Source organism: Artemia sp. Qi Xiang Cuo, chromosome 9 (genome assembly GCF_049724085.1).
Source record: "Artemia sp. Qi Xiang Cuo chromosome 9, ASM4972408v1, whole genome shotgun sequence".
NCBI classification, from domain to species: domain Eukaryota; kingdom Metazoa; phylum Arthropoda; class Branchiopoda; order Anostraca; family Artemiidae; genus Artemia; species Artemia sp. Qi Xiang Cuo.
This window is the reverse complement of record NC_142802.1, coordinates 53,020,149-53,045,984: the sequence shown is the minus strand read 5'-3', so window position 1 is coordinate 53,045,984 and position 25,836 is coordinate 53,020,149. Positions and strand designations below refer to the sequence as shown.

Sequence of the window (25,836 nt, the reverse complement as noted above, 5' to 3'; positions counted from 1 at the left end):
TGTTTTTTGATAACACTGCGTTGTCACATTTTAAATTATTAAGAATCCTTTTTCCTGTGTTAATATCTCTCTTCATCTAAGATAAAACATCCGGTTATTTGAAACTTTGTAACAAGCGATTAACATTCAAATTATACCTGTCGGATTAATTTTCAACCTTCCCGATGGCTTATTTTGATAAAGGATTAAACACGCACAAGGCTAAGTGCAAAACACATCCAAGTTTAAGAACGTTTGTTCAACCATCAATTGTGAAATAGTGATTTTTTTATATAGAGTTTGTTTAATGAAATAATCGATTTTTGCATTAGAAAATATCTTGCTTAAAAGAAAAATTACAGGTGAAGTTTTATAAATCTATAGAAAATTATGATAAGCTATTTGCTACTTCTGTATTATAACCACTCTTTTATATACTGCTAATTTGGTTAATGCTAATGAAAGAAAATGAAATAGGATTATTATAGAATAGTTTAGAAACAAATTTAAGTTTTACTCATCAAAAGTTACGCGCTTGAGAAAATTTGCCTTATTTTTGAAAATACGGAAAGAAAAAAAATTATATACATTTACAAATTCTTACTGCACTTGTACATCTGAAGTCCCTGGTAAAGCATGAAGAGGAGTGTCCCCCCCCATCTTGATTGGATGAGACTGACGCGTTATATGAAAGCATCCAGTCCCTCTTAAATTTCCTGCCAGGATGCATAGAAGTTTGTGTAGAGCTGGCACTTTGCTTGATTACTCCTGTTTCGGCTTTGTCCCGGGCTTTGTTCTATTTCGCACGTTTTTGCTGCGATGATTGAACAACCGAATTCTAAAATAAAAATCCTTTTCCGTTTTCAAACTATTTAGCTTACGGGAAGGTACTAATCCCTCTCAATAACACTATCAAACCCCCAAAAGTTGAAAAAATGACGCAAGCAGTTAACCTGGACTAAATAAATCATTGTAAACGAAGAACTTTTTTCTCCTTCCATATCAACAATTAAAGTGCCCAGTTCGTAACAATTAAAGTGCCCAGTTCAGGCATAGTTCGTAAGTTAATTCATAACTCAATTTTGAAAAAGCCACTTAATGACGAGACAAAAAAAAATTTTTTTATTACAGCGAAACTGACTGACCCTGTTTTGAATATTTAGCGAAATGCTTTTTAAAAGAGCTAACAACACAGTTAAAAAAAAAGCTTAAGCAGGGAAGGTAAAGGAAATTCTTCCCTAACTTAATGACGAGACAAAAATAGATTTTTTTTTTATTATAGCGAAACTGATCGACCCTGTTTTGAATATTTAGCGAAATGCTTTTTAAAAGAGATAACAACACAATGAAAAAAAAGCGTAAGTAAGGAAGGTAAAAGGAAATTCTTCCCTAACTTAATGACGAGACAAAAAAAAATAGATTTATTTTTATTATAGTAAAACTGACCGACCCTGTTTTGAATATTTAGCGAAATGCTTTTTAAAAGAGCTAACAACACAGTTAAAAAAAAGCATAAGTAAGGAAGGTAAAAGGAAATTCTTCCCTAACTTAATAACGAGACAAGAAAAATAGATTTCTTTTTATTATAGCGAAACTGACCGACCCTGTTTTGAATATTTAGCGAAATGCTTTTTAAAAGAGCTAATAACACAGTGAAAAAAAGCGTAAGTAAGGAAGGTAAAAGGAAATTCTTACCTAACTTAATAACGAGACAAAAAAAAAATATATTTATTTTTATTATATTGAAAATGACCGACCCTTTTTTGAATATTTAGATAAATGCTTTTTAAAATAGCTAACAACACATTGAAAAAAAAACGTAATTAAGGAAGGTAAAATGAAATTCTTCCTTAACTTAATGACGAGACAAAAAAAAATAGATCTTTTTATTAGAGCAAAACTGACTGACGCTGTTTTGAATATTTGGTAAAATATTTTTTATAAGAGCTAACAACAAGGTGAAAAAAAGATAAAGAAAGGAAGGTAAAAGGAAATTATTCCCTAACTTAATGACGAGACAAAAAAATAGATTTCTTTTTAATATAGCGAAACTGACTGACCCTGTTCTTAATATTTGTATAAATGCTTTTTAAAAGAGCTAAAAACACAGTGAAAAAAAAAGCGTAAGTAATGAAGGTAAAGTGAATTATTCCCAAAATTAATGACGAGACAAAAAAAATCGATTTATTTTTGTTATAGCGAAAGCGACTGACCCTGTTTTGAATATTTAGCGAAATGCTTTTTAAAAGAGCTAACAACACAATGAAAAAAAAGCGTAAGTAAGGAAGGTAAAAGGAAATTCTTCCCTAACTTAATGACGAGACAAAAAAAAAATAGATTTCTTTTTATTATAGCGAAAATGACCGACCCTGTTTTTAATATTTATCGAAATACTTTTTAAAAGAGCAAACAACACGGTGAAAAAAAAGCTTAAGTAAGCACGGTAAAGGAAATTATTCCCTAACTTAATGACGAGACAAAAAAAAATGGATTTCTTTTTATTATAGCGAAATTGACTGACCCTGTTTTTAATATTTAGTGAAATGCTTTTTAAAATAGCTAACAACACAATGAAAAAAAAGCGTAAGAAAGGAAGGTAAAAGGAAATTCTTCCTTAACTTAATGACGAGACAAAAAAAATATATTTCTTTTTGTTATAATAATGAGAAAATTTTACTCACCAGAAGTCGCTTAGAATATTTCATATCTATGTAAATGATTGCAAAAATATTGATACTAGTAGATTGAATGAACTATTCAAACTGTAGAAAATTCTAATTTGAAACTTGAATATATACAAAAAATAATTGAATATATTGGCAGCTAAACAAGACATGCTGGTTTTCTGATACGGGTTTACCACTGGTTTTCTGACACGGAAGACACATACACTATTAGAGATATCAAAAAATATTTTGAATATATTAAGCTATAGGCAATACTGGCTTAGAAAAACTAGAATAGTGACATAATTTCACTTTATCGACCCTCAAATTCTATTATGTGGGGGAGCTCTGAATCTCTTTGAAAAGGTGTAGAGCTTCTATAGAATAACGTTGAAATTCCTATATGTCTCCGCAAATAACATGGTACTATGGACGTACGCAAATAGCATGGTCCTATACCTGTGAGCAAATAACATGGGAATTGCTATACCTGTGAGCAAAGTATAAGGTAACATACTACTAATGGGAAGTATACAGAAGATTTCAGGAGGGATTTTTTTTCTGGTGGGGGGGAGGTCGGAGGAGTTACGGGGGAGGATACTTCCATGGAGAATGTTTTCTTTGGGGAAGGGACATGTCTATGAAGGGGGTGCCTGATTTCCCAGCATTATTTAAAAAACGATCGGAAATTAAATAAAAAAAGTTTTTTCAACTGAAAGTAAGGAGCAACAATAAAACTTGAAACGAACAGAAATTATTACGTATATGAGGGAGTTCGCCCCCAATTTAATACCCCACTCTTTACGCTAAATTTTTTTTTAATACTTTCAAAAAAGCTATCTATTCTAATTAACCAGCCTTTGTGATTCAGGGGTTTGTGATTTGAACAAAATTCGAACTTTAGCGTAAAGAGTGTGGTATTGACTAGGGAGGCGAACTCTCTAATATACGTAATATAAACATACGAATGTAGAAGTTCGTTACGTAAGTCAATTCGTAAGTTATGTCAGAACAAAATTTCGAGAAATTTCGTCAGAACAAAATTTCGTTTTAACTATTCATGTACGGTGAGCCAAAATCAAAGCTGCATTAATTCGAAAACGTTCAGAAATTAAATGAAAAAAAAACAAGTTTTTTTTAAACTAAAAGTAAGGAGCGACATTAAGACTTAAAACGAACAGAAATTATTCCGTATATGAAAGGGGTGGTCCCCTCCTCAACGCCTCACTCTTTAGACTAAAGTTTGACTCTGTCTCACTACTCTATCTTTTAAAACAATAAAAACTTTAGCGTAAAGAGCGAGGCGTTGAGGAGGGGACCGCCCCTTTATATACGGAATAATTTCTGTTCGTTTTAAGTTTTAATGTCTCTCCTTACTTTCGGTTAAAAAAAAACTTGTTTTTTTTTTAATTTGAAAGAAGACATGAGGAAAAATATAATTTAAAATTTCTGCCTGTCCAAGAATCTTTTGCGTTAGGTCAACTACACATATCAACTCAAAGTCTGATAGAGCACGACAAGCAATGTTTTTTTTTCCTTCAGAAATTTGTGGGATTGTAAATAGGCATAAACATTCATTTTCAGGCCTTAATGTTGCGTGTGAAATTGTCTCCAATTTTCTTAGACAAAAGATGGTACGCTGAACCAAAGAGTTTAGGTAATTTTGGTACTTAAGCAAGATTAAAAGGGACGAAAAACTGTTAGCGTCATTGAAAGTGCAGCGTTGCCGAAAGGATATTGAAAACAAGCTTAATTTTAATTATTTAACTTCAGATAACCAGTACAGATCCAGATTTATTTGAATTCAACCAGGAAAATTTTGAAATCCATTTTTGATTTCAACATAGGTACATTTTGGTAGGCAGGACATAGGCTATTGAAAAAATATATACGCAAATATACTCTTTTGTGCCGTTTTTGCAAAATTGCATCTTTTGGTGCTAGGTGTATTATCCCCAGAAAATCCTCTCTCCACTTTGAAAATTCCTCCAACCTGTAAGATTGAACAGCCAAAGAGAAAGTATGACAAATAATTAATAATGGAGACAAGAACGAATTTTGGAATATTCTACCTATATTACAAAATATAGGCAGAATGTATGGTGTATGCTATACTTTAGTATTTATTTTCGTATTTTTAGTTTTTATAGTTCTTTTTTCGTGTTTTGGGAATGGAGTCATCGTAACAGGGTTAGATATAGGTAAAAGAAAATAATTCGGAAATAGGAAATTTAAGGCAGCTGTGGAAGAGTTGCCCTATGGCGAAAATTCAGAGATAAGAGGCTGGGACTAAGAAGTACGAGTAATCACCCCCAGTGGACTTGATCTGGTACCGACTAAAGGCGGATTGTCCACTCAGGGGGGGAGGGGGGCACGCCGGACCCCAGTTCTTTTATCTTTGGCTTCGTGAAAAAAGGGGCTAAAATGAAACTAAGATGTTCGTTAGATGTTTTTAAAACCACTTTTTTAATTCTGCTTCAAAGAAATATATTCAACAACGAAAGGAAATATTACTTCAACAAACTAAATAGATTAATTTTCATTTAGACATTAATTTTCTATATGTTTGAATGAAATAGAACCAAAGGGTGAGGTTTGACAAAAGAAAGTGTCATTTCAAAATAAGAAAATTAGATTGAATTTCGCAAATGTTAGTTTTCTAAGAACTATTTATTCTCTAATCTAGATCATTCTACTGATTTTTTGTTGTTGTCGATGTTTTGACAAATAAAACCACACTGTTCAAAATAACACATCATTTACAGTAGCGCGCAAATTACAATCAAGGCTTTAAGAATTGAGTAAGGGGGAAGGGTACCCCACACTTATTCTTACACCTAAATTGGGCTGTATTATTATTTTCATGCTGTGTTGTAGCAAATAAAAAATCAGACTGTTCTCACAGTAAAGCGCAGATGATAGCATACACGTAATTTGTCATACCTGTACACCATACTAGAGCTATTGAACAGTTCTAATATTATTTGAAAATTGCTAAGAGTGTATCGTCTAAAAAACACAAAAACATTTAGTTTTACGAACCATCTACTATCTAGTGTAGTCGAACTAAAAAAGGAAAAGACTTTTCTTCTACCAAAAAAGCCTTGTCAGTGAGATCTTTTCAATATATTTTTTTTCTTGATTCAATTGTTCATTTTCAAAAGAAATTGGGGAAAACGTCATTTTCCACAAAAAAGTCACAGAAATTCCGCGGCTTTACCTATGAATGTCCTAGTAGAAGATACCGTCATTACCTTGTAGAAGAGTTCCTAGTTGAGAATCCAATAAATTGTAGTATTTACCTTTCTCAGTCCTAATTTTTTTACTGCCTTCCAATTTGCAATTTTTTTCTGAGTTGTCTTTTCTGTAAGCTCTATTCTTAAGTTTTTCAGACAGTTTTTCAATGTTAACCTTTGTTTCACTCTTGATTAATATGGCATTCGCTGATAAATCCTTAATTGGCTTTGACTCCTTTGATATCATTAGCTCTTTAGCAATTTCAGTCTTTTCTTTATTCTTGTCTACCAGAAAAATCTCTTGGTGACTTGTATTCTCACTGAAATACAGAAGCAGCAAGATAGCTAGCTTGGAAATCTAGGCATCCTAAGCCTGTTTTCAACATTGTTTGTTAATACGTCGTACTAGGAAAATCCCTTTCCCCCCTTCCCAGGACTCATACCTGTAGACTAAACTAGCAGCTATAGTCTTGAGACTATGTTAAAATTACTAGGATGACTTATTTTTAATTTCACAAAAAATAATTCTGTCACCACTTTTTAGTATTCCAGTGACCCAAACAAGTAGAAAAATGTCTCGAAGGCTTTTAGCCTTGACGTGAAAGAATAGATACACAGAGTCTCCATAGCATCAGTGCGAGCTGTACTACTGTACGCCTGCAAGACATGGCTGTTCAAGGCTGAAGAAGCTAGAGCTTTGGACGTGTTCGATCACCGTTGCTTTCGACTTCGAATCAACAGATGGTCTAGAATTCTCAATAGCAAAGTAAGAAGCCGATGTGGCCAGGTTGAGGAGCTATCCTTTTTCATCAAAAGACGTCACCTCAGACTCCTCGACCACACCTTACATCGCCCCAAAGGCACGGTATGTCGTGACGTCCTCAACTGCGAGCCAGCATCATCCTGGAGACGACATTGAGGAGGACAGAAGAAAAAATATTTGGCAAAATTCAAAGAGGATCTTAAACCACGAGGAGGCTTCCAGAGGCAAGGTAGAAAATGGGACAGAGGTTAAATAAAGATCGCCAGGGAAGCTGAGCCGACAGATCAAAGTGGTCATCGGACGTAATTCAAGAGTTCATTGGTGCCGGGTAGGACAGTTCTTTGTCTGGTTCCCGCCGAAAGTAAGCAAGTACACAAAATACACGAAAATCGTTAGCTTGATAATAAACAGGACTTCATTCTCAAATTTTTTGTACAAAGAAAGAGTTTAAATAAACAGGCTCTTCAAAAACTTATTACTTTTTAAGCGGTATGGCTTCCCATCATAACGATCCTGACTTCTCCCGTCTCTCCCGTCAATAAATATAAATAAGTTGAATAATTTATATAAACTAACGAAAGAAAATACAAACACAGATCTTTAGAACATACGCTCTGTTTGCGTTTTATATACAAAATCAAAAACTCCAATAAATATAAAAATCATGTCGCCAAACAAAATAATAAACGGCAGGAATGTATTTTGCCTAAAATTTCAAATCTTTAATAGCTTGCGGTAGGTCTGGCAGCCGAATATCTTTAATTTGTTGAGGAATACTCATATTTTTGACAGCCGATACAGCACGAGCAGGGGCCGCAGACAATCCAGCCTGAAAAAAAAATCAGAAGAAGACTAATTATATATTAGTTGCAAGAGGGCAAAATGCAGTGTTGTCACCACAATGAAAAGAGCCAAAAAAGTTTTCATGATTCTAATGTAGCGACACCCAAAAACAGAAGAAAAAAAAAAACAGTGCAGCTCACATTGCCGCGAGCATGTTTCCCCGGTTAAAAAAGTCTTAGGGTCATGTATATAGCTGAGAATTGTTAAAGCGTTCTCTTTTGCTGCTGATTTTTAAGCCAAATCATCTTCTCTATGGTGTGTGAAAACAAAAGAAGTAGATACAGCAGATTAAAGATTTGAAGAATAGACAATAACCGGATACATACTGCCTTTAGCTTTAGTATAAAATTCACATGTTTAGTATAGACACAGCAAGTTTAGTAGAGACAACATGTTCTATTGACATAGAAATAAGCTGATATTTTGAGAGTAGCCCTGGGGTCCTTCTTAGCGGGAATCGTAATTAAAAAAACAACAAAAAAAAACAACAAAGGATATTTGAATCATTTTAGCTAATAGATAGAAAAATCACAATAGCAGATTTAGCATATCAGAGAATCATACTGTAGAGGTTTCAAGTTCCTATCTGCAAAAATGTGGAATTTTGTATTTTTGGCAGAAGAAAGATCACGGATGCGTATTTCTTGATTTTATTTTATTTTTCCCAGGGGTGATCGTGTCGAACTAATGGTCCTGGAAGATCGGGAGGTAGCTTATTCGAACGAAAATTTAAAGTTCCAGTACCTTTTTTAGTGATCTAAAAGTTTGGAGGGCACCTAGTCCCCCTTCCCGCGCCCATTTACCCCGAGACATCCGATCAAAATTTTAAGATAGCCATTAAATTGCAGCATAGTCTAAAGGTCCAATAACTATGCTTTTGGTGATGACACGACCGTCCATAGTCCCTTGGGAAAAGACTGCAAGTTAAGTAATTTTAACATATTGTTCATATATAGTATTAGTTATTGGGAAATATACAGGAATTTTTCAGTGTAATTTTCTGCAGGGAGGGAGGGATTTTCCACGGGGAGGATTTTCCGTGGGATCGTGGAGGAAAGTTTACAGAGGAATTTTCCAGGAGAAATGTTACACGTAGGAGGGGGGGGGGGTAAGGAGATTTCCTTGCATTATATGAAAAATAGTCAGAAATTAAATAAAAAATTCAAAACCATCAGATACTATTCTGTACATGAGAGGGGCGGCCCCTTCCCTCAAACCTCGCTTTTTACGCTAAAGTTTGACTTTTTTCCTGATTTATTAAGAAAGAATACTCAAACACAAGGGCCCTTGATTTTCAATGAGAAGTGTTTTATAAGAGGTTTAATACTTTAGCGTAAAGAGCGAGGGTTGAGGAAGGGGCAGCCCCCTCATATACAAGCTTATTTATGTTCGTTTTAAATTTTAATATTTCTCCTTAATTTCGCTTGAAAAAACTTTTTTTATTTAATATCCTTCAGGGATGAAAAATTCACTGAATCAGCGATACTCAGTTGGGATCCCAATAAGCAAAATGAAGTATCAAGGCCTTTCAAGGTAAGAAGCAAAGAGTGTAGGAAACTAATAAGAGGTGACACTTTTGCCCAATAATACTGGGTTCAATAAGAACTGCTTCACAGGGCATTTAAGATAATTCCTTAAGCCACATTGACCTGCCATAATGTAAGAAAAGGAAACGTCCAAAAATGGGTTTTTAGGGCCAAACAAGAATACTGAATAAACAAACGAAGCGAATATTTCGAGAGGACAACCGCGTCTCTTCTTCAGCGCGAAACGAAATAATATATTAAAGGAAAGTGCTGAAGAAAAAAACTAACAAAACAAACGCGGAAAGTCAATGTAAAAAAAACAAACAAGAAACCAATGAAAAAACTAAAAAATTAAAAGAAAAATACAATTCAATAAAAGCCAAAAAATTATAAGAATTAAAACCAAATACCCAACAACCATACAGCGAGTCATTCGCCAGTTTCCGCAATTAGCACAAAATCCAGAAAATTATGAACTGCCATCGACGGATACTAGCGAACAACTATGGTTGTTAGGTATTTGGTTTTAATTCTTATAATTTTTTGGCTTTTATTGAATTTTATTCATCTTTTTTTGTGTTTTTCATTGGTTTCTTGTTTTTTTTGTTTTTTTTTTCACATTGACTGAGTTAGTTGAACAAGGATTGAGTTAAAGGGGTTGAGTTACACGCAAACTAGTTAAAAAATCCTATTTGTTTTCAGGGTTGCTAAGTGGATTAATTCCTCTTTGTCTCTCTTTTCCTCAAAATCATTAATGGTTATACACATTTTGAAGCTAAGTCAGGTGACAAAAGGCTAATGAGGACTGAGGAGTAAAAACACGACAAGTCGAACTATTTTCATTTATAAAAAATAAAATAAATTTTATTTTTATATATTTTTTAAAAAAATATTTTTTTTTTTAAATAAATTTTCATTTCATGATTTTCCAGGAAGCGAAAAATTGTGTTTTAAATCCTTCGCAATTGCTCTTAATTGTAAAAAGATGGCCGACGGGGGGTTGCATCAAGACAAAAAATCTGACAATAGTCGTGATCTTGTCAAGGTCAAATGACCTATTATATGATATTCTTTTTAACATCTTTACTCCAAGAAAAATAGTATTTAATACAGAAACGATTATTAAAACTTAGAAATAAGAAACGATTATTAGAACTTACCTCCTGTTTTTCCACTTTGGCTTGATCTTCTATCCGCGTCATAATTTCTGTCATATTTGTTTCAAGAACCATACCCCCCATAACCAGCTCGTTCAAGATAAAGTGAACCTAAAATAATGGCAGAATCTAAAGAAAAGAAAGATAGATGAGATAAAAACACTTTTCAAAGGTATTGAATAAGTAACTTAAAATTACTTATTCAATACTTTGGATAAGTAGCTTATCCAAATAATTCAATAAGTAGCTTGATTTTCAAAAAGTTTATATCCCAGGATGATTTATTTCTAATGTCTTTATACATAATTATGAACTAAATTTTTTTCTAGTATTTATATCTTTATTAAATATATCTATTATCTAGCGCATATATCTTTGCTGTCCTTCGCCACGCTTTTCAGGGATCAAACGCTTCTATAAGTTTTAATGAAAATGAAATAATTTTTTTTAAATGAAAATAAAGACCAACATTAAAATTTTAAATTGAACGCTGTTTGTGAGGGCTGCTGCCCCAGTCAAACCCCACTCTTTACAACAGATTTTAACTTGTAATTAACTGGAATCATTATTGACAAGATAAGCTGGTAATTGTAGGTGTTTTATGTGCCAACTGTCTTTCAAAACAGTTAAACTAAGAGTTTTATTGTTTGAACGAGATGTAAAAAAAAACCTTCCATTCTCGAGGTATTCTGAAATAAAAGAACAACTTTGCACCACATTGCCTTTCTATTAGGGAATTCGTTCTTGAAGCATGAGTGGGAAAAGCCACACTTTATCGTAGGGAGCAGGGGATTAAGGGGCGAAAGGCATCATCACATACAGGGTAATTTCTGTTGGTTTTGAGATTTAATCTCGTTCTTTATTTTCTTTTGAAAAAATACTTGTTTTTATTTCATGTCCGGTCGTTTTTAATACTATACCCAAACCCAAACCCAAACAACCACCCCTAGTCCCTGCAATAAAGTTTACTAGAAAGAAAGTAATTTCACTAACTAACGCGGAGAAAAAAATTCCAAAGATATGGTAAAAAAAAAAAGTAAGAACCGAACAAATAGATTTTTTTAAACTTTTTTTTTGTTTAAGAGAAAATTAAGCTATTAGGATGCAAAGACAGAAATAAATCTTTCCAGGGTTTTCTAGACCCATGTCCCAATAAATAAACTGTTGTTTGTAAAAATCCTTATTTTGAAAAACACGGCTTCAAGCAAAAACATACACTGGTGCCGCCGAAAATTCGTTATTTTTTCTCGATATTTTATTACAGCTTTTGTATAATTCACAATTGTGTGATCTGATGATTTTCACCTCCTCACCCCTGCAAGTTGAAAAAAAATACTAATAAATGTACCATTTGTTGGCAAATACAAGAACGCTATATCCAAGATCTTATGTGCATTTATGACTAACTCACTCGGCTTCATGTGTCAAGAATGTTAGCGGAGTTCCAGATAATTTCCTGAAATATATATGATTTGTTTTTGCAAAAAAAAGGTTCTTTTCCAAGATTTCCGGGAATTACCGAAACAATTCTTTACCGATATTTCCAGGATTCCCTTGTTAACCAACAAAGGGCAACGTCTAGAGTTAGCTAACATATTTTAATTTATCCCTACTTCTAGTGATTTATTTTCCCCCTGTAATTTGTTCCCATTATAATTTCAAGTTATTTTTGCACAAAACTTTTTCACTTTCTATTTTTCACTTCTTAGTTGTATTTTCTAGAGTTTCTAGTCTGTACATCAAATTTAAAGCTTAAAGCTAAAGACGTTGCATTTGAAATCCTAACATAAAAATAAACGAGGATTTCTGCCATGACAATTTTGAAGAAAAGCAAATTTAAGATGTAACTTTAGCATCTCTACCGTCATAGAGTTTTTCGGCGATTTGCCAGGTTATTTTTTGGCAAGTGGCAAATCTGACCCTGTCCCTGGTATCACTCATGTCACTTTTTGCTGAAAGCTAAAAATGGCAAAAATAATTCCACGCGGTATGCATACAAGTTATGAACAAAATATTCATACAGAGTACGATCAAGTTAACAGCATGATATATTATATAAACCGCCACTTACATTAAAAAAAGGAAATTATACAGATTGTTTTAAATTCATTCAGCATCGAAAGTGAGTTAGACTTCATTTTTAATACGCAATTTCAAAGTCACCTTTAATTATGTTATTTTTTCATCGATAACATCACAACATGTTACAAAAAAAGGAAAGAAATATTCAGACAAAAAAAGGCCAAATGTTTTTCGGAAACCTTTCAAATTATTAGAAAGCTTTACCTTATCAACATGAAAAATAAGATCCAATTCACAAACATTTTCAAAACATCTATCCAGTGTTTCGACGAAAACCTGTATGAGATCTAAGATTCCAAGTTCTGATTCAGACGAGTCCACACAGAAAACAAAATATAGGGTTGCATAGTGACGATATATCAGTTTATAATCTGATCCTCCAATTAGACTGCAAGAAACACAAATTTTTCAGAATAAGAAAACCAATACGAAACAAAAGGGATAGGAGAAGACCAGAACTATTAAAAATGTAGAGGGTGGGGGAGAATAAGATATAAGATGACCTACCCCTCTTGGCACCTAAAATCTGTAAAAAAAAAAAAAAAAATAGAATTACAGTGTTTACACACGTCCCATTTTAAAGGAATTCAACAAATGCAGCTTTGGTACCTAATTTCTCTGCAACTTTGCATCACATGAAGTATTAGACATCCACTTTTCAGGTGATTGCTCCTGCCCCAAAGCTGTAACAGTTGGCTTGTAGACTGAAACTTATTCTAACAGATAAGTTATAATTCTGATGACAAAAATTACATTTTTCATAAAACTAAAATGGATTGTAAAAGTAGATTAGCCCAGGGTATTTTTTAACAGCTGAAAGAAAAGATAAGTCTGCAAATCAAGACTAGAATATTGGAAGTAACATTGATGACAGTTGTCAAGTATGGTTCTGAAACTTGTGCACTTATGAAGACAGAGGAGTATTTGTTTTCCAGAGGAATTGTCTACGGATTATTTTGGGTACCCATTTAACTGAACATATATCAAACAACAAACTGCATGTAAAATATGGTTCTATCCCATTCACAAGGGTATAATGGGAGAACAATTGACATGGCAAGCACAGGTTGTGCAGATGAGGATGATAAGATCGCCAAAGACGGTTCTTTTCCGCCGTCCCTCTAGTGCCAAAAAGCAGGTCATCCCTGAATGAAATGAGAAGAGGTCGTAAGGAAAGATTTAAAGAAAAAAGGAACTTCTTGGGAGGGGGTTAACATTGATGCTTTGAATAGATTGGAATGGAGAAGGAGCGCAGCTGGTGTTGGGCTCAGGCAGACAATACTGCAATGCGTTTTAATAGTAATAGTAAAATGGGTTAAGTAAGACCTGCTTTTCTGTTTATCAACAGGTGGGATACTGGCTATGGTAGGTGAAAAGACACAGTTGTAAAGTTATTCATGAACAAGCTGTAAGTGAGAATCATTTAAACCTGAGTTAGTCCTGAGCATTATAGATTATGAGGAGGCATTTGATCCAGCTGATAGAAAATGTTTTATGAGGGTCCTATCATTGTATGGCATTAATGTTATTAATTACAAATTAACACTGTCACTTTAAAAGGCGACCAAAGAAGCTTTTTGGTAAATACTGCCAAATTACACAAAAAAAACTTGATCAATGTTTCTCAGAGCTTCAAAGACATAAAAGATCGTTGTTTAAGATTGTTTAAAAAAAATAGTAAGCACCATTGGAAGTATATATATCTGCAAAACTTTCTTCTTGAAAACGAAATTTCAGAAAATTAAACATTTAACTTCTTCCATTAACTCAAACCTAGAAATTAAATTGAGACCAAAAACATAGCATATCTTTTGATTAGCTTGGATAGCATTGCAGTTTGTATTATATACTTTTCAATGTGTGTGAATTAAATGCAGCACTGAATCTACAGTTTTACAGCAACCTAGAATTTCAAACGTTTTTTTTCTGCTTCAAGAATTGCAACCACCAAAGTCCTAAAGACATAAGGGAAAATTGTTCTCAAGCCAAGGACTTAACTAAATGATGCATAAATAAAATGTTTCATTTAATTTCATGAAATGATTTAATTATTTTAAAAAATAAACTAACCTCATCTAACTTTTGTTGCTTTTTCTATATTACTGCTTATAAAAATAAAATCTTGAATCATTAATATAAATACATATTGGTTATTTATTTAGTATATTATACTATTAAATACATTATTAATTATTAAGTACATTATTTAAAGTGCTATTAAAATAATAACACTTGACCATATGTTTTTTACGTGTGACCTGCCAAAAAAATTAATAAAACAGAGGCTATTGGAATGATTTGAGTTGGCTAGACCTGCACCAGAACTATTTAGAACTGATATTTTGTGATCTTAGCAAAAAAAGAGAAAAAAAGAAGTTTAATTGCATATAGTTCAGCAATTCTTTTTCTACTTATTTATTTTACAATTTTGACTACTCGGTTCTTTATTACTCTCTTTCTTAGGGTCCTTTTAAAACTACTAAAAGGGAGCACAAGAGTACTTAATCTTCCTAAATAAGGTTTGTTTTACGTAGAGAAAAATTTATAGGGTAATTATTTTTACAAAAAAGAAAAAAAAGCTCAAGTTGATAATAGTATTTACCTTCCACCTTCTAAAAAATTGCAAACATTATCATCTCTTTTAGAAACCAATTGAAATGTTTCTTTTATAATCTGCTGTTGCATATCTTCTGTCTGAAAAAAAAACAAGTAAATTATTAGAAAATAAATGTACATTACTCCATGTAAGGATAGATAAGCACAGCCATAATTCTTGGGGTAGAACCCCCACCCCATCTGGGATAATAAAAGTTGTTTTCATATCCCTTTTGGCAAGCACTAGAATATATCAGCAATTTTACTGAAAAATACCTTGAATATCATAAAAAGATTTTTATTACAAACCTAATTTATTAATATGAAATGCAGTAAGCTTTACAGAGCTTATCTTGGTTATTTAACAAAACAAGTACTTAAGCGTAATGCATAATTAGAAAACGTCTGTAAAAATAAGTGATGTTCATTAAAAGATCAATGTGTACCAGCATAGATGCACAAAAACTCAATTTTTAAGTAGGTACTGGCGAGGAGGCAGGGTCCCAAGGAGCAGGATTTATATTTTTTGAACATGTGATACTTTCATTTATTCCTGAGACTGATCATATCAAACCAATAGTTGTAGAAGATTGGTTAATACCTTATTGGAATGGACATGTTTAGATACAGTATTAATGTTTAGCAACAAAAATTGGCACCTCAGCAATGCTTGGCCACTCTGTGCCATAGAATGGAAATATTTGTCCAGAAAGGTCTTACCTTAAGTAAACATTAAGTTATATTTCATAATTTCAGCAATATGCTCCCACATGTTGGCATACATTGCCAGTAGACACACCTTCTTAGCACAGCCTTGTGTTTTGCATTGTGAAATAGCAGCAAAATACTGGAGACCAATGTAAAGTTACAAATTATTATTATTCATGAGTACATAGGTTTGCACATGTCCCCCTCCCTTAGGGCACTGTTTTATCTTAACTTAAAGAAGAAATATACTTTGCATAAAAGACATGCTTGTATATCATGCAAGCCACCACTAGGTATTGAACTAAAAGACAATATGCTTTCATCATCACCTATCATTCATCAATGTTGATTTTTGGTATACTAGCACACAGCTAGCAGTGGGCGTCGCATAGCAGGAAAATACAGCACACAATAAAACAAAGGAGAATAAGTACCATTTTGATGCTTTTTGGGGTGGAGGAAAAGGAATTGGCATTACAAAGTGAGGACTCCTATACCCGTTTCTGGCCGACTGGCCAAAAGAGGACATTTTATTTCAGTTAAGATGATGGAAGCCCTGGAAATAGACCAAAAATAACTTGTTATCTTTGGTCACTTTGAAACTGGGGCAAAGGACAGTGTAATGTAAAAAAAAGAAGACAAAGGGGCCCAAGAACTTTTGTTTTTCCAAAATACAGATTTAGAAACCTTTAAAGTTATATGCAGACTTTAAACTTTAAAGTTATATGCAGACAGGGCCTAAACAAGCTGAATTAAAAATTTTGCAATCAGTGGTTGTATTGATTTGTGACATCAGGAAATAGGTGTAACATTTTTTCTATGTCTCCCCTATAGTCCTAACACAGTAGGGGAGAACGGGGTGAACTTGGACACTTTTTAGTTTTCCAAGCATAACTAGGTACTGGATTGACATAAAACAACTTAGTGTGGGTCGTTAAAAAGGTAAACGTCTGGCCAATAATGGTAAAATTTTTTCAGATTTTTTAAAGATCACCCTGAAGCGTGAGTACCATGAGAGTAGGACCTTGTCAAGTGTCCAGTTTCGCCCTGTTCATGGGGTGAAATTGGACAGGCATGGGGCAACCTTGGACAAGACAGTTTTAAGCAGTTAAACTTTATCCAAATACAGAATATTCGTGTAAAATGATACATAATCACTCAAAATCATATGAAAACTCAAAATTGCATAAAAAAATCAGCCAGGAACATTGCACGGGCATCCGGGTTTCAACTAGAATTGTCATTTTAAAGCGTACATCAAAAGATCACAACCAAAGACAAGCCCCTGAACTGCACGACCGGTTCCACCAGCTGAAGAGGGGACATGAAGCTTCAGTTCTATGTCAGTAATGTCTATCTCAGCAATATCGGGAAGCTGAGGAAACATGAATTTGTCCCCTTGTTTCCGAAGAAAGTTAACCCTCGCAAACTCCTTTTCTACAACATCAAGAACTTTGCCAACATAATACACAAGGGCTTTCTTCTTTCCATACTCGAACTTGACAAGAACAAAGTCTCCGGCTTGAATGTCCTTGTCTACGTCATCCTTATCAGCCTCATGGAGGTGCAGAGAATCGTCAGATGAATTGTCGTCAAGTTCAATGTCATCACCACTACTTTCCACTGGAGATTCAATTTGCTTTCTTTTCTTGGCAGTGGGCTGCTTGGCCTGCTTGGGCATAGGCTTTTTACTCTGCTTTTCCTTTCTTGCTCGTGCTTTGGCTTCTAAAGCATCTTTTTCAGGTGTATCGGTAAGAATACGAGTTTGACCTTGCTTTCTCGCATTCCTTCTGGGCTTTGTCATATCTGCTCTTGGAAAGGGTCTTACTGCTTCAGGAGTCTGTTTTCCTAGCTCGCTTTGGGGAGGAGAGGGAGAGGGTATTGGCTCCATATCGAGTAATGAATCGTCCGGGGCTGGACGATTTGTCACCTCAGCAGGTAGAAAGTCTACCTCAGAAAATACACTTCTGTTGAAGGGCCAAATTCCAGCTTTCGTGAAACCAACTGTTATATTTTCCGGGTTGAACTTGCGAAGGAATGGTTCTTTGCAGAGCTGGGCAGTCTCGTGAATCGTAATTCGTTGACCTGGATGGATCTGCAACCAGGTGTTCAGTTCTTCACTCATCGCAAACTTGAATGGTCTATAGACAGAGACGTCCAATGGCTGTAAGCGGTGGGAACAATGGGGAGGAAAGGTCAGGAGGTGGGCCCAATTGTCTTTGCACAGCCGCACTAATTCCACCAAAACATGGCTATCGTGGTTGTCAAGTAGCAGTAGCAGAGGGTCTTCTCTCGATGGCTTCACCAGCTTGATGAAGTGCTCAATAGCAGCTACAAAGTTGATGGAAGTCATCCAACCACTAGGGTGAGAAAGCCCGAGACATCCTGTGGGGCCTTCTCGAAAAAGCCGGTCGTTCACCTTCACCTGTGGGAATATAAAAACGGGGGGAAGAGCTTGACCAGTGGCTGAAATAAACCCAAGCATTGTAACATTTTCCCCTCTCTCTGCTGACACTGTCTGGGAAACTTGCTTCGATCCTTTCCTTGCGATTACTTTTGGAGCTGGCAATTCAGTAGGAACCCCAGTTTTATCACAGTTCCAGATACGGTTTGGTGGGAACTTGAATTTTTCATAGAGTTTCTGCAGGTTGTCGAAGAACAGATTCACAACCACTTGATTGAAGCCAGCAGCCCTTGCCTGGCTGGTATTTTCAGGCTTACGAATAGATAGCTCTGGGTTTCGTTTCATAAAGCCTGAGAACCAGTCAACCCCAGCTATGTCGTCTTGCACCCAGCTCTCCGGCGTTTCGACGCCAATCAATTTGCCCCATTCAAAGGCAAGTTTCCTCGCTTCTTTCGGAGTGAGGCCGTGATTCATCAGCTGACATTTTAGGAGATACTCTACAAACTCTTTTTCTTGTTTGTTAAAGAAAACAGTTTTTCTCTTCAGGTTGGGCGATGGGCTTGGGCGACCTGGGGGTGTAACTGGATTCGCTCGAGGTTCTTCAGTAACTCCTTGTCGATTTTTCTGAGCATAGGCGACGGTTGATTTCTTCAGTCCGTAGGTTTTTGCGGCATTTCTAATAGATAGTCTACGCTCTAAGACTGCATTCACTGCCTGCTCCATGGATTCGCCATCTGGTAGATCGTGTTTCCTGATGTAGTTGCGAACCATTGGCCAACTAGAAAGAACAAACAGTAAATGCATGGGAAATAACCTGAAAATAGCTTTAAGAAGCAATGATATGAACCGGGTCCCTCCTTACTTACAGTTCGTTGCCACGAGTTGTTTGATCATGTAATTAAAAAAAAATTATATTAAAAATTAAAAAATTTTTTTTTTAATTAACTGCTTTTGTGATTAAGGGGTCATTCTTAAAGCATTGGAACAAAATTTGAACTTTAGCGTAGAGTGAGGTATTGACTAGGGGGTGAACCTCCTAAAATACGTAATAAAAATATACGAATATAGTTTGTTACGTGAGTGAATTCATAAGTTACGTCAGAACAAAATTTCGAGAAAGCCATTTAGCCAAAAAATAAATAAAATTGATATATAAATTTTGTTTGAATTATTCATGTACGATGAGCCAAAATTGAAGCTGCATTAATTCAAAAACGTCCTGAAATTAAATTACAAAAGACTAGTTTTTTTAACTGAAAGTAAGGAGCGTAAGTAAAACTTAAAACGGACAGAATTTATTCCGTATATGAAAGGGGTTGTCCCCTCCTCAACGCCTCGCTCTTTACGATAAAATTTTTTTTGTTTAAGAAAATAGAGTTGTGAGAACGAGTCAAACTTTAGCGTAGTGAAGAGTGAGGCGTTGAGGAGGGGATATACGGAATAATTTCTGTTCTTTTTAAGTCTTAATGTTGCTCCTTTCATTAAGCTAATGAAACAGCCAACTTAACCTCGTTGTATTGTGCAAAAAAAAAACACATCTACACACAAGCAACGCCATCTAGCATCATCAATCAAACTCCAAATATTAGATAAGAAATTCTCTAAAAATTGCCTCCACAGAGGCAAAGACCTTCTCTAAAATGATAAACAAAACTGGCACGGGGTGAAGCTGGACACACGGAGCGACCTTGGACAGTGTCCAAAGTCACCCCCGAATTGCTGTCCAATCTCACCCCTATCAAACCAATTTTAGAAAATGGCGTCCTGAAAAAGAAGTACTCGGAATAGACAAATCAAACTCAGGGCATAGATAGAGGATGTATCTAGCAACTGTACAACATCAACAACACAGGAAAACTACCACCTTTTGTTACCGCAAATCGAACTGATGTTGCAACTCCCAGATTTTTTTTAAGCATCAAAAAACTTTCTTACCTCTTATCCTGGTGTCAACAGTTCCGTTAGATTTCAAACTTCCCGCCAATGTAGACACACATAAGCCCCATCTACCCTATTTTTTGTGGATCGATAGAAGCAATAGGCTAGATGTCAGGTTCAACGTCCAAGTTTGCCCCTGTCCAATTTCGCCCCGTTCTCCCCTAGGCCCGTTTTTTAGCACTAAGATCTTACATCTAAGATCTTACATCTTTCTGCAAAGATTATCGTTTTTTAACTCTCTAAGATCCTACAGCTCACTGATGTTAGCAAAAAGTGTGAAGACTGCCACTGTTCTGCCATATAGAACAATGGTGAGAGAACTTTGATGATCTACTCATCATTGTTCTCAGACCGCTGATCAGAGCAGAATGATGAAAGACGTTTGCACAAAAACGACCAAAAATGTAAGATCTTTGTTCAAAGATTTCACTTTTAAGCGTTTTCTGACAAAACATGTAAGATCTTAGCATTGACGAGTGAAAAACGGCCCTAGTATATTGCATGTATGGTCAAATGTTACTTGTTTTTGAAATATTCTTTGTCTAGCTCTGCTTAAAAGAAAGGTATAAAATTGTCTAGTAGTACTATAATAATACAAGTTCAAGCTGCAGCAATTTAAATTTGTTAAATATTCAAAACTGAACTTATTCCTGACTCCTAGATTAGTCTTAACAATTAAAAAAAAGAAGCAAAACAGAAAGTGCTTGAGACAGAATTTTATTTACAGAAAGCAAAGATAATTTACAAAGACAAAAATTTGAAACTACTTTTGGCTGTTATGATTTGTGACAACTAAGAATGGGGCCTTAAATTGTTTTGTTTCTGATAGACTTGAAACTTACAATGTATAAAGACAGGGACAGGTACAATTCAATGAAGGCACATTATTTTGGAATTTGGTTGTATTGATATGTAATCCCCAAAACTGGGCCAACAAATTTTGTTTTCTCCAATTGGTTTGAATTAACAGGGAATGTAGACAGCAACAAAAGGACCTCAATGAAGACAAAGAACCTTAAATCAATTTGTTTTAAGCCTATTAATTTGTGATGCCAAGAACAGAGCCCTAATTTGAATCCTAAAACAATCACAAGTTAAAATGAACAATCAGGTCAAATTTAAAATTGACACAAATTATCAGACAAAAAACGTAGGACTGCAGCCTCCATAAACCTTCTAAAGACCAGAGTATCATTTACATTTTATTGAAAACAAATTGGATTTTAAACAATTTGTTTTTGTCTCCAATTGGCTTGGAACTTGATGTGCATGCACACAGGTCAAAACAATCTTAAGTGGAGAGAATCTTTTGAAAAGAAATTGGATTCTACTGATTCTTGATACAACAAAATGGGCTAGAAATATTTTATCTCATCAGCATGAAATTTTTAGGGTAAGTGAACCAACAGAACCAACAGAGCATTAACCAGAACAACAAATTCTGAAAGAAAAATTCGGCTAAGTTGATTCTTATTGCCATAATTGACTTTATTTTCACTCATCCACATGAAAATTTCAGGACATATAGACAAGACCAATGGCATCTCCATTGAGATAAAATATTGAAGAAACAAATCTGGTTGCATTGATTTATGATGTCCAATTTTTTTCATTTATTTTTAATAAAACAAAACATAACTAGTTTTCACAAATACCCTTGAGATGTATTTATTTAAACAAACTATTGGTTACGATAAAATAGAACATGATTATGCACATTTTTAATTGATTCAAATAAGGATCCCTCTCCCTGCACATGATAAATTTTATGATAAAAATATTACCAAAAGATTAAAACACAAATCTACAGCTAATCAAACGTTACGATTGACAACCCAACATTTTTGTGCTTAAGGAGAAAAACTCAATAAACTTTATATATATTCCTACAGTTAACCAATAATAAACTATGTAAATTAAAAAGACATAAATTAATCAAATAAGTATTTTCAAGGAAATAAGCTTTTCAAAGAAAAATAAAGATCCATATTAAACTTAAAATAAGTAGAAATAATTTCATACTATGAATCCTACTTAAAACGAAGAGATATTTCAACAGTTAAAGTGAATCCTAAAACAATCACAAGTTAAAATGAACAATCAGGACAAATTTAAAATTGACACAAATTATCAGACAAAAAACGTAGGACTGCAAGCTCCCTAAACCCTCCAAAGACCAGAGCATCATTTACATTTTATTGAAAACAAATTGCATTTTAAACAATTTTTCTTTCATTATCATACATGTGCAAAATCAAAAATTAGTGGAAAATCTAGGAATTAATATTTCTAACAATCATTCTAGTTTTAATAGTCTAATATACAGTAATTTTTTAAATACTTTAGATATTGCATCAGCAAATGAAATAGACTGTAACAAATTCCCAATTTTAATTTTAAGAGCTTATTTCAGACATCAATTTTCTATATATTTAGTGAGAAAAGAGAAGTTTTTACAAAAAAGTATCCTTGTAATATTGTAATGCTGAAACTAAAATTCACAATTGTAATTACTCTATGAAACAGTTAGAAAACAGTCAGTGTTGTTAGAAAAAAATATCACTTGTTCACAAAGGACACGGCCCCTTCCAAATTGCAGGGCACTGTGAAGTTAGTCATACAAAAAATTTAGCAGAGAATAAAAGTTATATCCTCTGGTTTTCCTGAATTTTTCTGCCAGGATCTTAGGCTTATTTTCTATATTTTTTTTCTATTTTGTTTTCAATACAAGTGACCTTTTTTATATTGAATCTAAGAAAAAAAAAAACTATAAATAAGTGATTGTTCAGACTTACCCAAAGTGTGACCAACTATGAACAAATTAGGAATAATACATAAAATAAAATAACATTGTTTGAAGTTGGATGAAGTGTATGTAACTTTGAACACAATTTTGCAAAAAAAAAAAAAAAAAAAAAAAAAAAAAAAAAAAAAAAAAAAAATTATGGCCACTTGGGAAGGGACAGAAAAATCTGCAGCCCTGACCCTCTTCAGGAGTCAGAAATACATATGAAAATGTTTTCTAGATTGTTATTCTACCATTTACAAAGTTATTGCAAAATAAAGGAGAAAAAAAGATACTTTTAGTCCAAAGTAACCCTATTTGATGGTAATAAGTTTCAATATGTGCTTTTGAATGTAATTAAATGATATGTATTATATATTGTTATCCAGATTAAAAAATGAGCCACAAGTGTGGAAATTAATGACTGAAATTTTAAAGTAGGCCAATTGTATACCAACAAAAATCTATATATCTCCTGGTTTACCACCAAAAGTTGTATGAATGTTTTTTTTCTACATTTTTCAAACATTGATAGAACCTGCTCAGCCTGAAAACAAGGCTCTGATAAAGAATGGATAGATTAAGAGAAGACAAAGTACTTTTCCTAATTTTAATAGGATCAACCTACAGAAGAACACACAGCCCTATGATAATTATCATTGTATCCTACCTTATTTCCTTAGTTTTTAAGAAGTAGCACAACTGCTTTACTGCTAATAATTTTATTGTTATAGGCTACTCTGTGTAAAACTTTACTGCCATCTATATTAAAAAATAAATATAATGGAGTAGACTTGCTTTAACATTGCACTATTTTAAGTGAAACATCCATCAAAGTTCTACACCTAAATATAATTCACAAGCATGTCATTAGCTATGAGACAGATTTGCCCAAGGAATTAGGCTGTTCAATAAATTCAGACCAAGCACTTGCTACAGCCTACTCCATAAACTTGGCTTTGGAGCTATTTAGAAAATTTCACAATTACATAAGTTTGGCTAGCCTAGACCTAATCTGGTGACTTCCAGTTCACCAGGAACTGACTTAAAGTACAAGTAGGTTGAGGAAATATATTTCCTTTGGAAATTAATAGGCTAGTGTTTCTAATTAAACACTGACACTGGTAACATTCTACTTTAGCTACTTTTGGCTATTTTGGAAATGGGGTAGGTTAGGAAAATGAAACTTTCAGGGATGGGTTTACAGGCTGAAGTATGGGTAAATTTTTACCAAATCAAATTATTGACTTATGAATATACCACTTGATGCATTTTTTTATGCTCTTTCCAAGTATAATAATCATTTTTGTTGGAAATGAATTTTATCCCCACCCCTATATACCAATTCAGGGTATGTATTTGCACATTACAGGGGTGGGGTAAAGTTTAAACTTACCTCCCCTTTACATCAGAAATAAAATTTGCCCCCCCCCTAATGTGCAAATATATACCCTGAATATATATATATATATATATATATATATATATATATATATATATATATATATATATATATATATATATTATATATATATATATATATATATATATATATATACATATATATATATATATATATATATATATATATATATATATATATATATATATATATATATATATATATATATATATATATATATATATACATATATATACATGTACAATGCTGATTACAAATATAATAATCATTTTTATTGGAAATGAATTTCAGCCCCCCCCCCCTATATATGGCAATTCAGGGTTTGGTTAGGTATATATAGGGGGGCTGAAATTCCTTTCTGATAGAAATGATTATTATATTTGTAATCAGCATAAAAAAAGGCATTGAATGGTGTATTCACTTTATTGTTAACTCAATAATATGATTTCATAGAACTTTACCAAAATTCATTTTCAACAAACATGATTTTATATTTTGAAAGAGCATAAAAAAGGCATCAAGTAATATATTCACTTTATTTGTAAGTCAATAATATGATATGGTAAAATTTACCATAGTATGTCCTGGGAAAGTATTTTGAAGTACCTACCTCCACCCCTTCTCCCTTTAGATGGTCCTGAAATTTGCTTACATTATATAGCCTACCTATTAAAATTTTGACAAAAAAACATTTCACCTTCATTTTCAGTTATCAGTTTCTTTTTCTCTGGCTTTAGTTCTGAAAACACAATTCCTGTTATTTGAGTAGAATTCTAGTGGGCTCAGGATGCAATTAGCCCCAGAACCAATTATTGAATTATGAAAGAACATAAAAAAGGCATCAAAGGACTTTTTTACTTTCATCTTGGCTAAATTATAAGGCCCACTAGAAATTTGCTAAATTTTAGGCCATAGGCTATCAATTTTTTTTTTTTAAATTTAGGAAATGTAAGCTAGGCTATAGCCTAACTCTATAATAGTCAATCAGCTTACTTACAAAATATTGGTAAAATTTTGAGAGCCTTGGCTTGCCATGATTGTTAAATACTAGAATCGCTTTGATCATCTCCTTAAGCTAGCCTAGTTTAGCATAAGAGTATGATATTTAGGCTATTTGCTGCCTTTTTGTATTTATTCTCAAAATGGAATATTATTATTGCCATCTATTGTAAAGTACTATTTTCCTAGGTACTATCGATAGATGCATAGGGCCCCTTCACATTATAACTTATGCCCATGCCACAATATAGTCACGCTTGTCGATAAAATCAAAATTATGCACGACTACAGAGCCAATTACATTCGCCGTTCGTAATTTCTCGAGCTGAACATTTTGTTCAACTTTCAAGCATAAATTTCTTGACTAACCAATCAGAGGCAACGCTTAAGGCATACTTTTTTGAAACTAGAAAAGATGGAAACTTAGAACAGTGGTTTTTCTATCTGGGAGAGGAATCTGGCAAAAGTTAAGAACACTTATGCCCTTGCGACATCGTAGTCCCATCTATCGATAAAAAAATCTAAATATCAATTGGACACAAATTACTGTTGGAGTAAACTCTTCAAACTAATTTCTTGCAATTTTTATTTTGTGCTTTTTAAATACAAGTGTGACGCTAAAATCAAGAAAATTGCCATGTCATTCATGATATTTGGCTTTCTTTATTGATAGATGTGACTATGATGTGGCACAGGCCTCCAATTCATAGCCACTATTTTACCGATTCCAAT

At 33.7% G+C, this 25,836-nt stretch overlaps 2 protein-coding genes across 5 annotated transcripts in view; one reads left to right on the top strand and one right to left on the bottom strand.

The window, feature by feature from the left end:
* Idi (Isopentenyl-diphosphate delta isomerase) overlaps positions 1–25,836 on the top strand; it is a 97,975-nt gene that overhangs the window by 32,766 nt on the left and 39,373 nt on the right. For 2 of the 4 annotated variants that reach the window (XM_089094712.1, XM_089094709.1), the window contains exon 1: positions 23,493–23,738. The exons of the other annotated variants lie outside the window; for them this stretch is intronic. The gene's annotated coding sequence lies outside the window, so the exon portion shown is untranslated. Of the gene's footprint in view, positions 1–23,492; positions 23,739–25,836 lie in introns of those variants that run through there. 4 annotated transcript variants of the gene reach the window in all.
* Positions 7,257–25,263, bottom strand: or (AP-3 complex subunit sigma-2 or). The gene is made up of 5 exons (XM_089094713.1): positions 25,103–25,263; positions 14,855–14,946; positions 12,457–12,640; positions 10,174–10,281; positions 7,257–7,473 (listed from the first exon to the last, which is right to left on the bottom strand). Exons 1-5 carry the CDS (start codon positions 25,169–25,171, stop codon positions 7,351–7,353), a joined length of 576 nt encoding a protein of 191 aa, XP_088950839.1. The 5' UTR covers positions 25,172–25,263; the 3' UTR covers positions 7,257–7,350.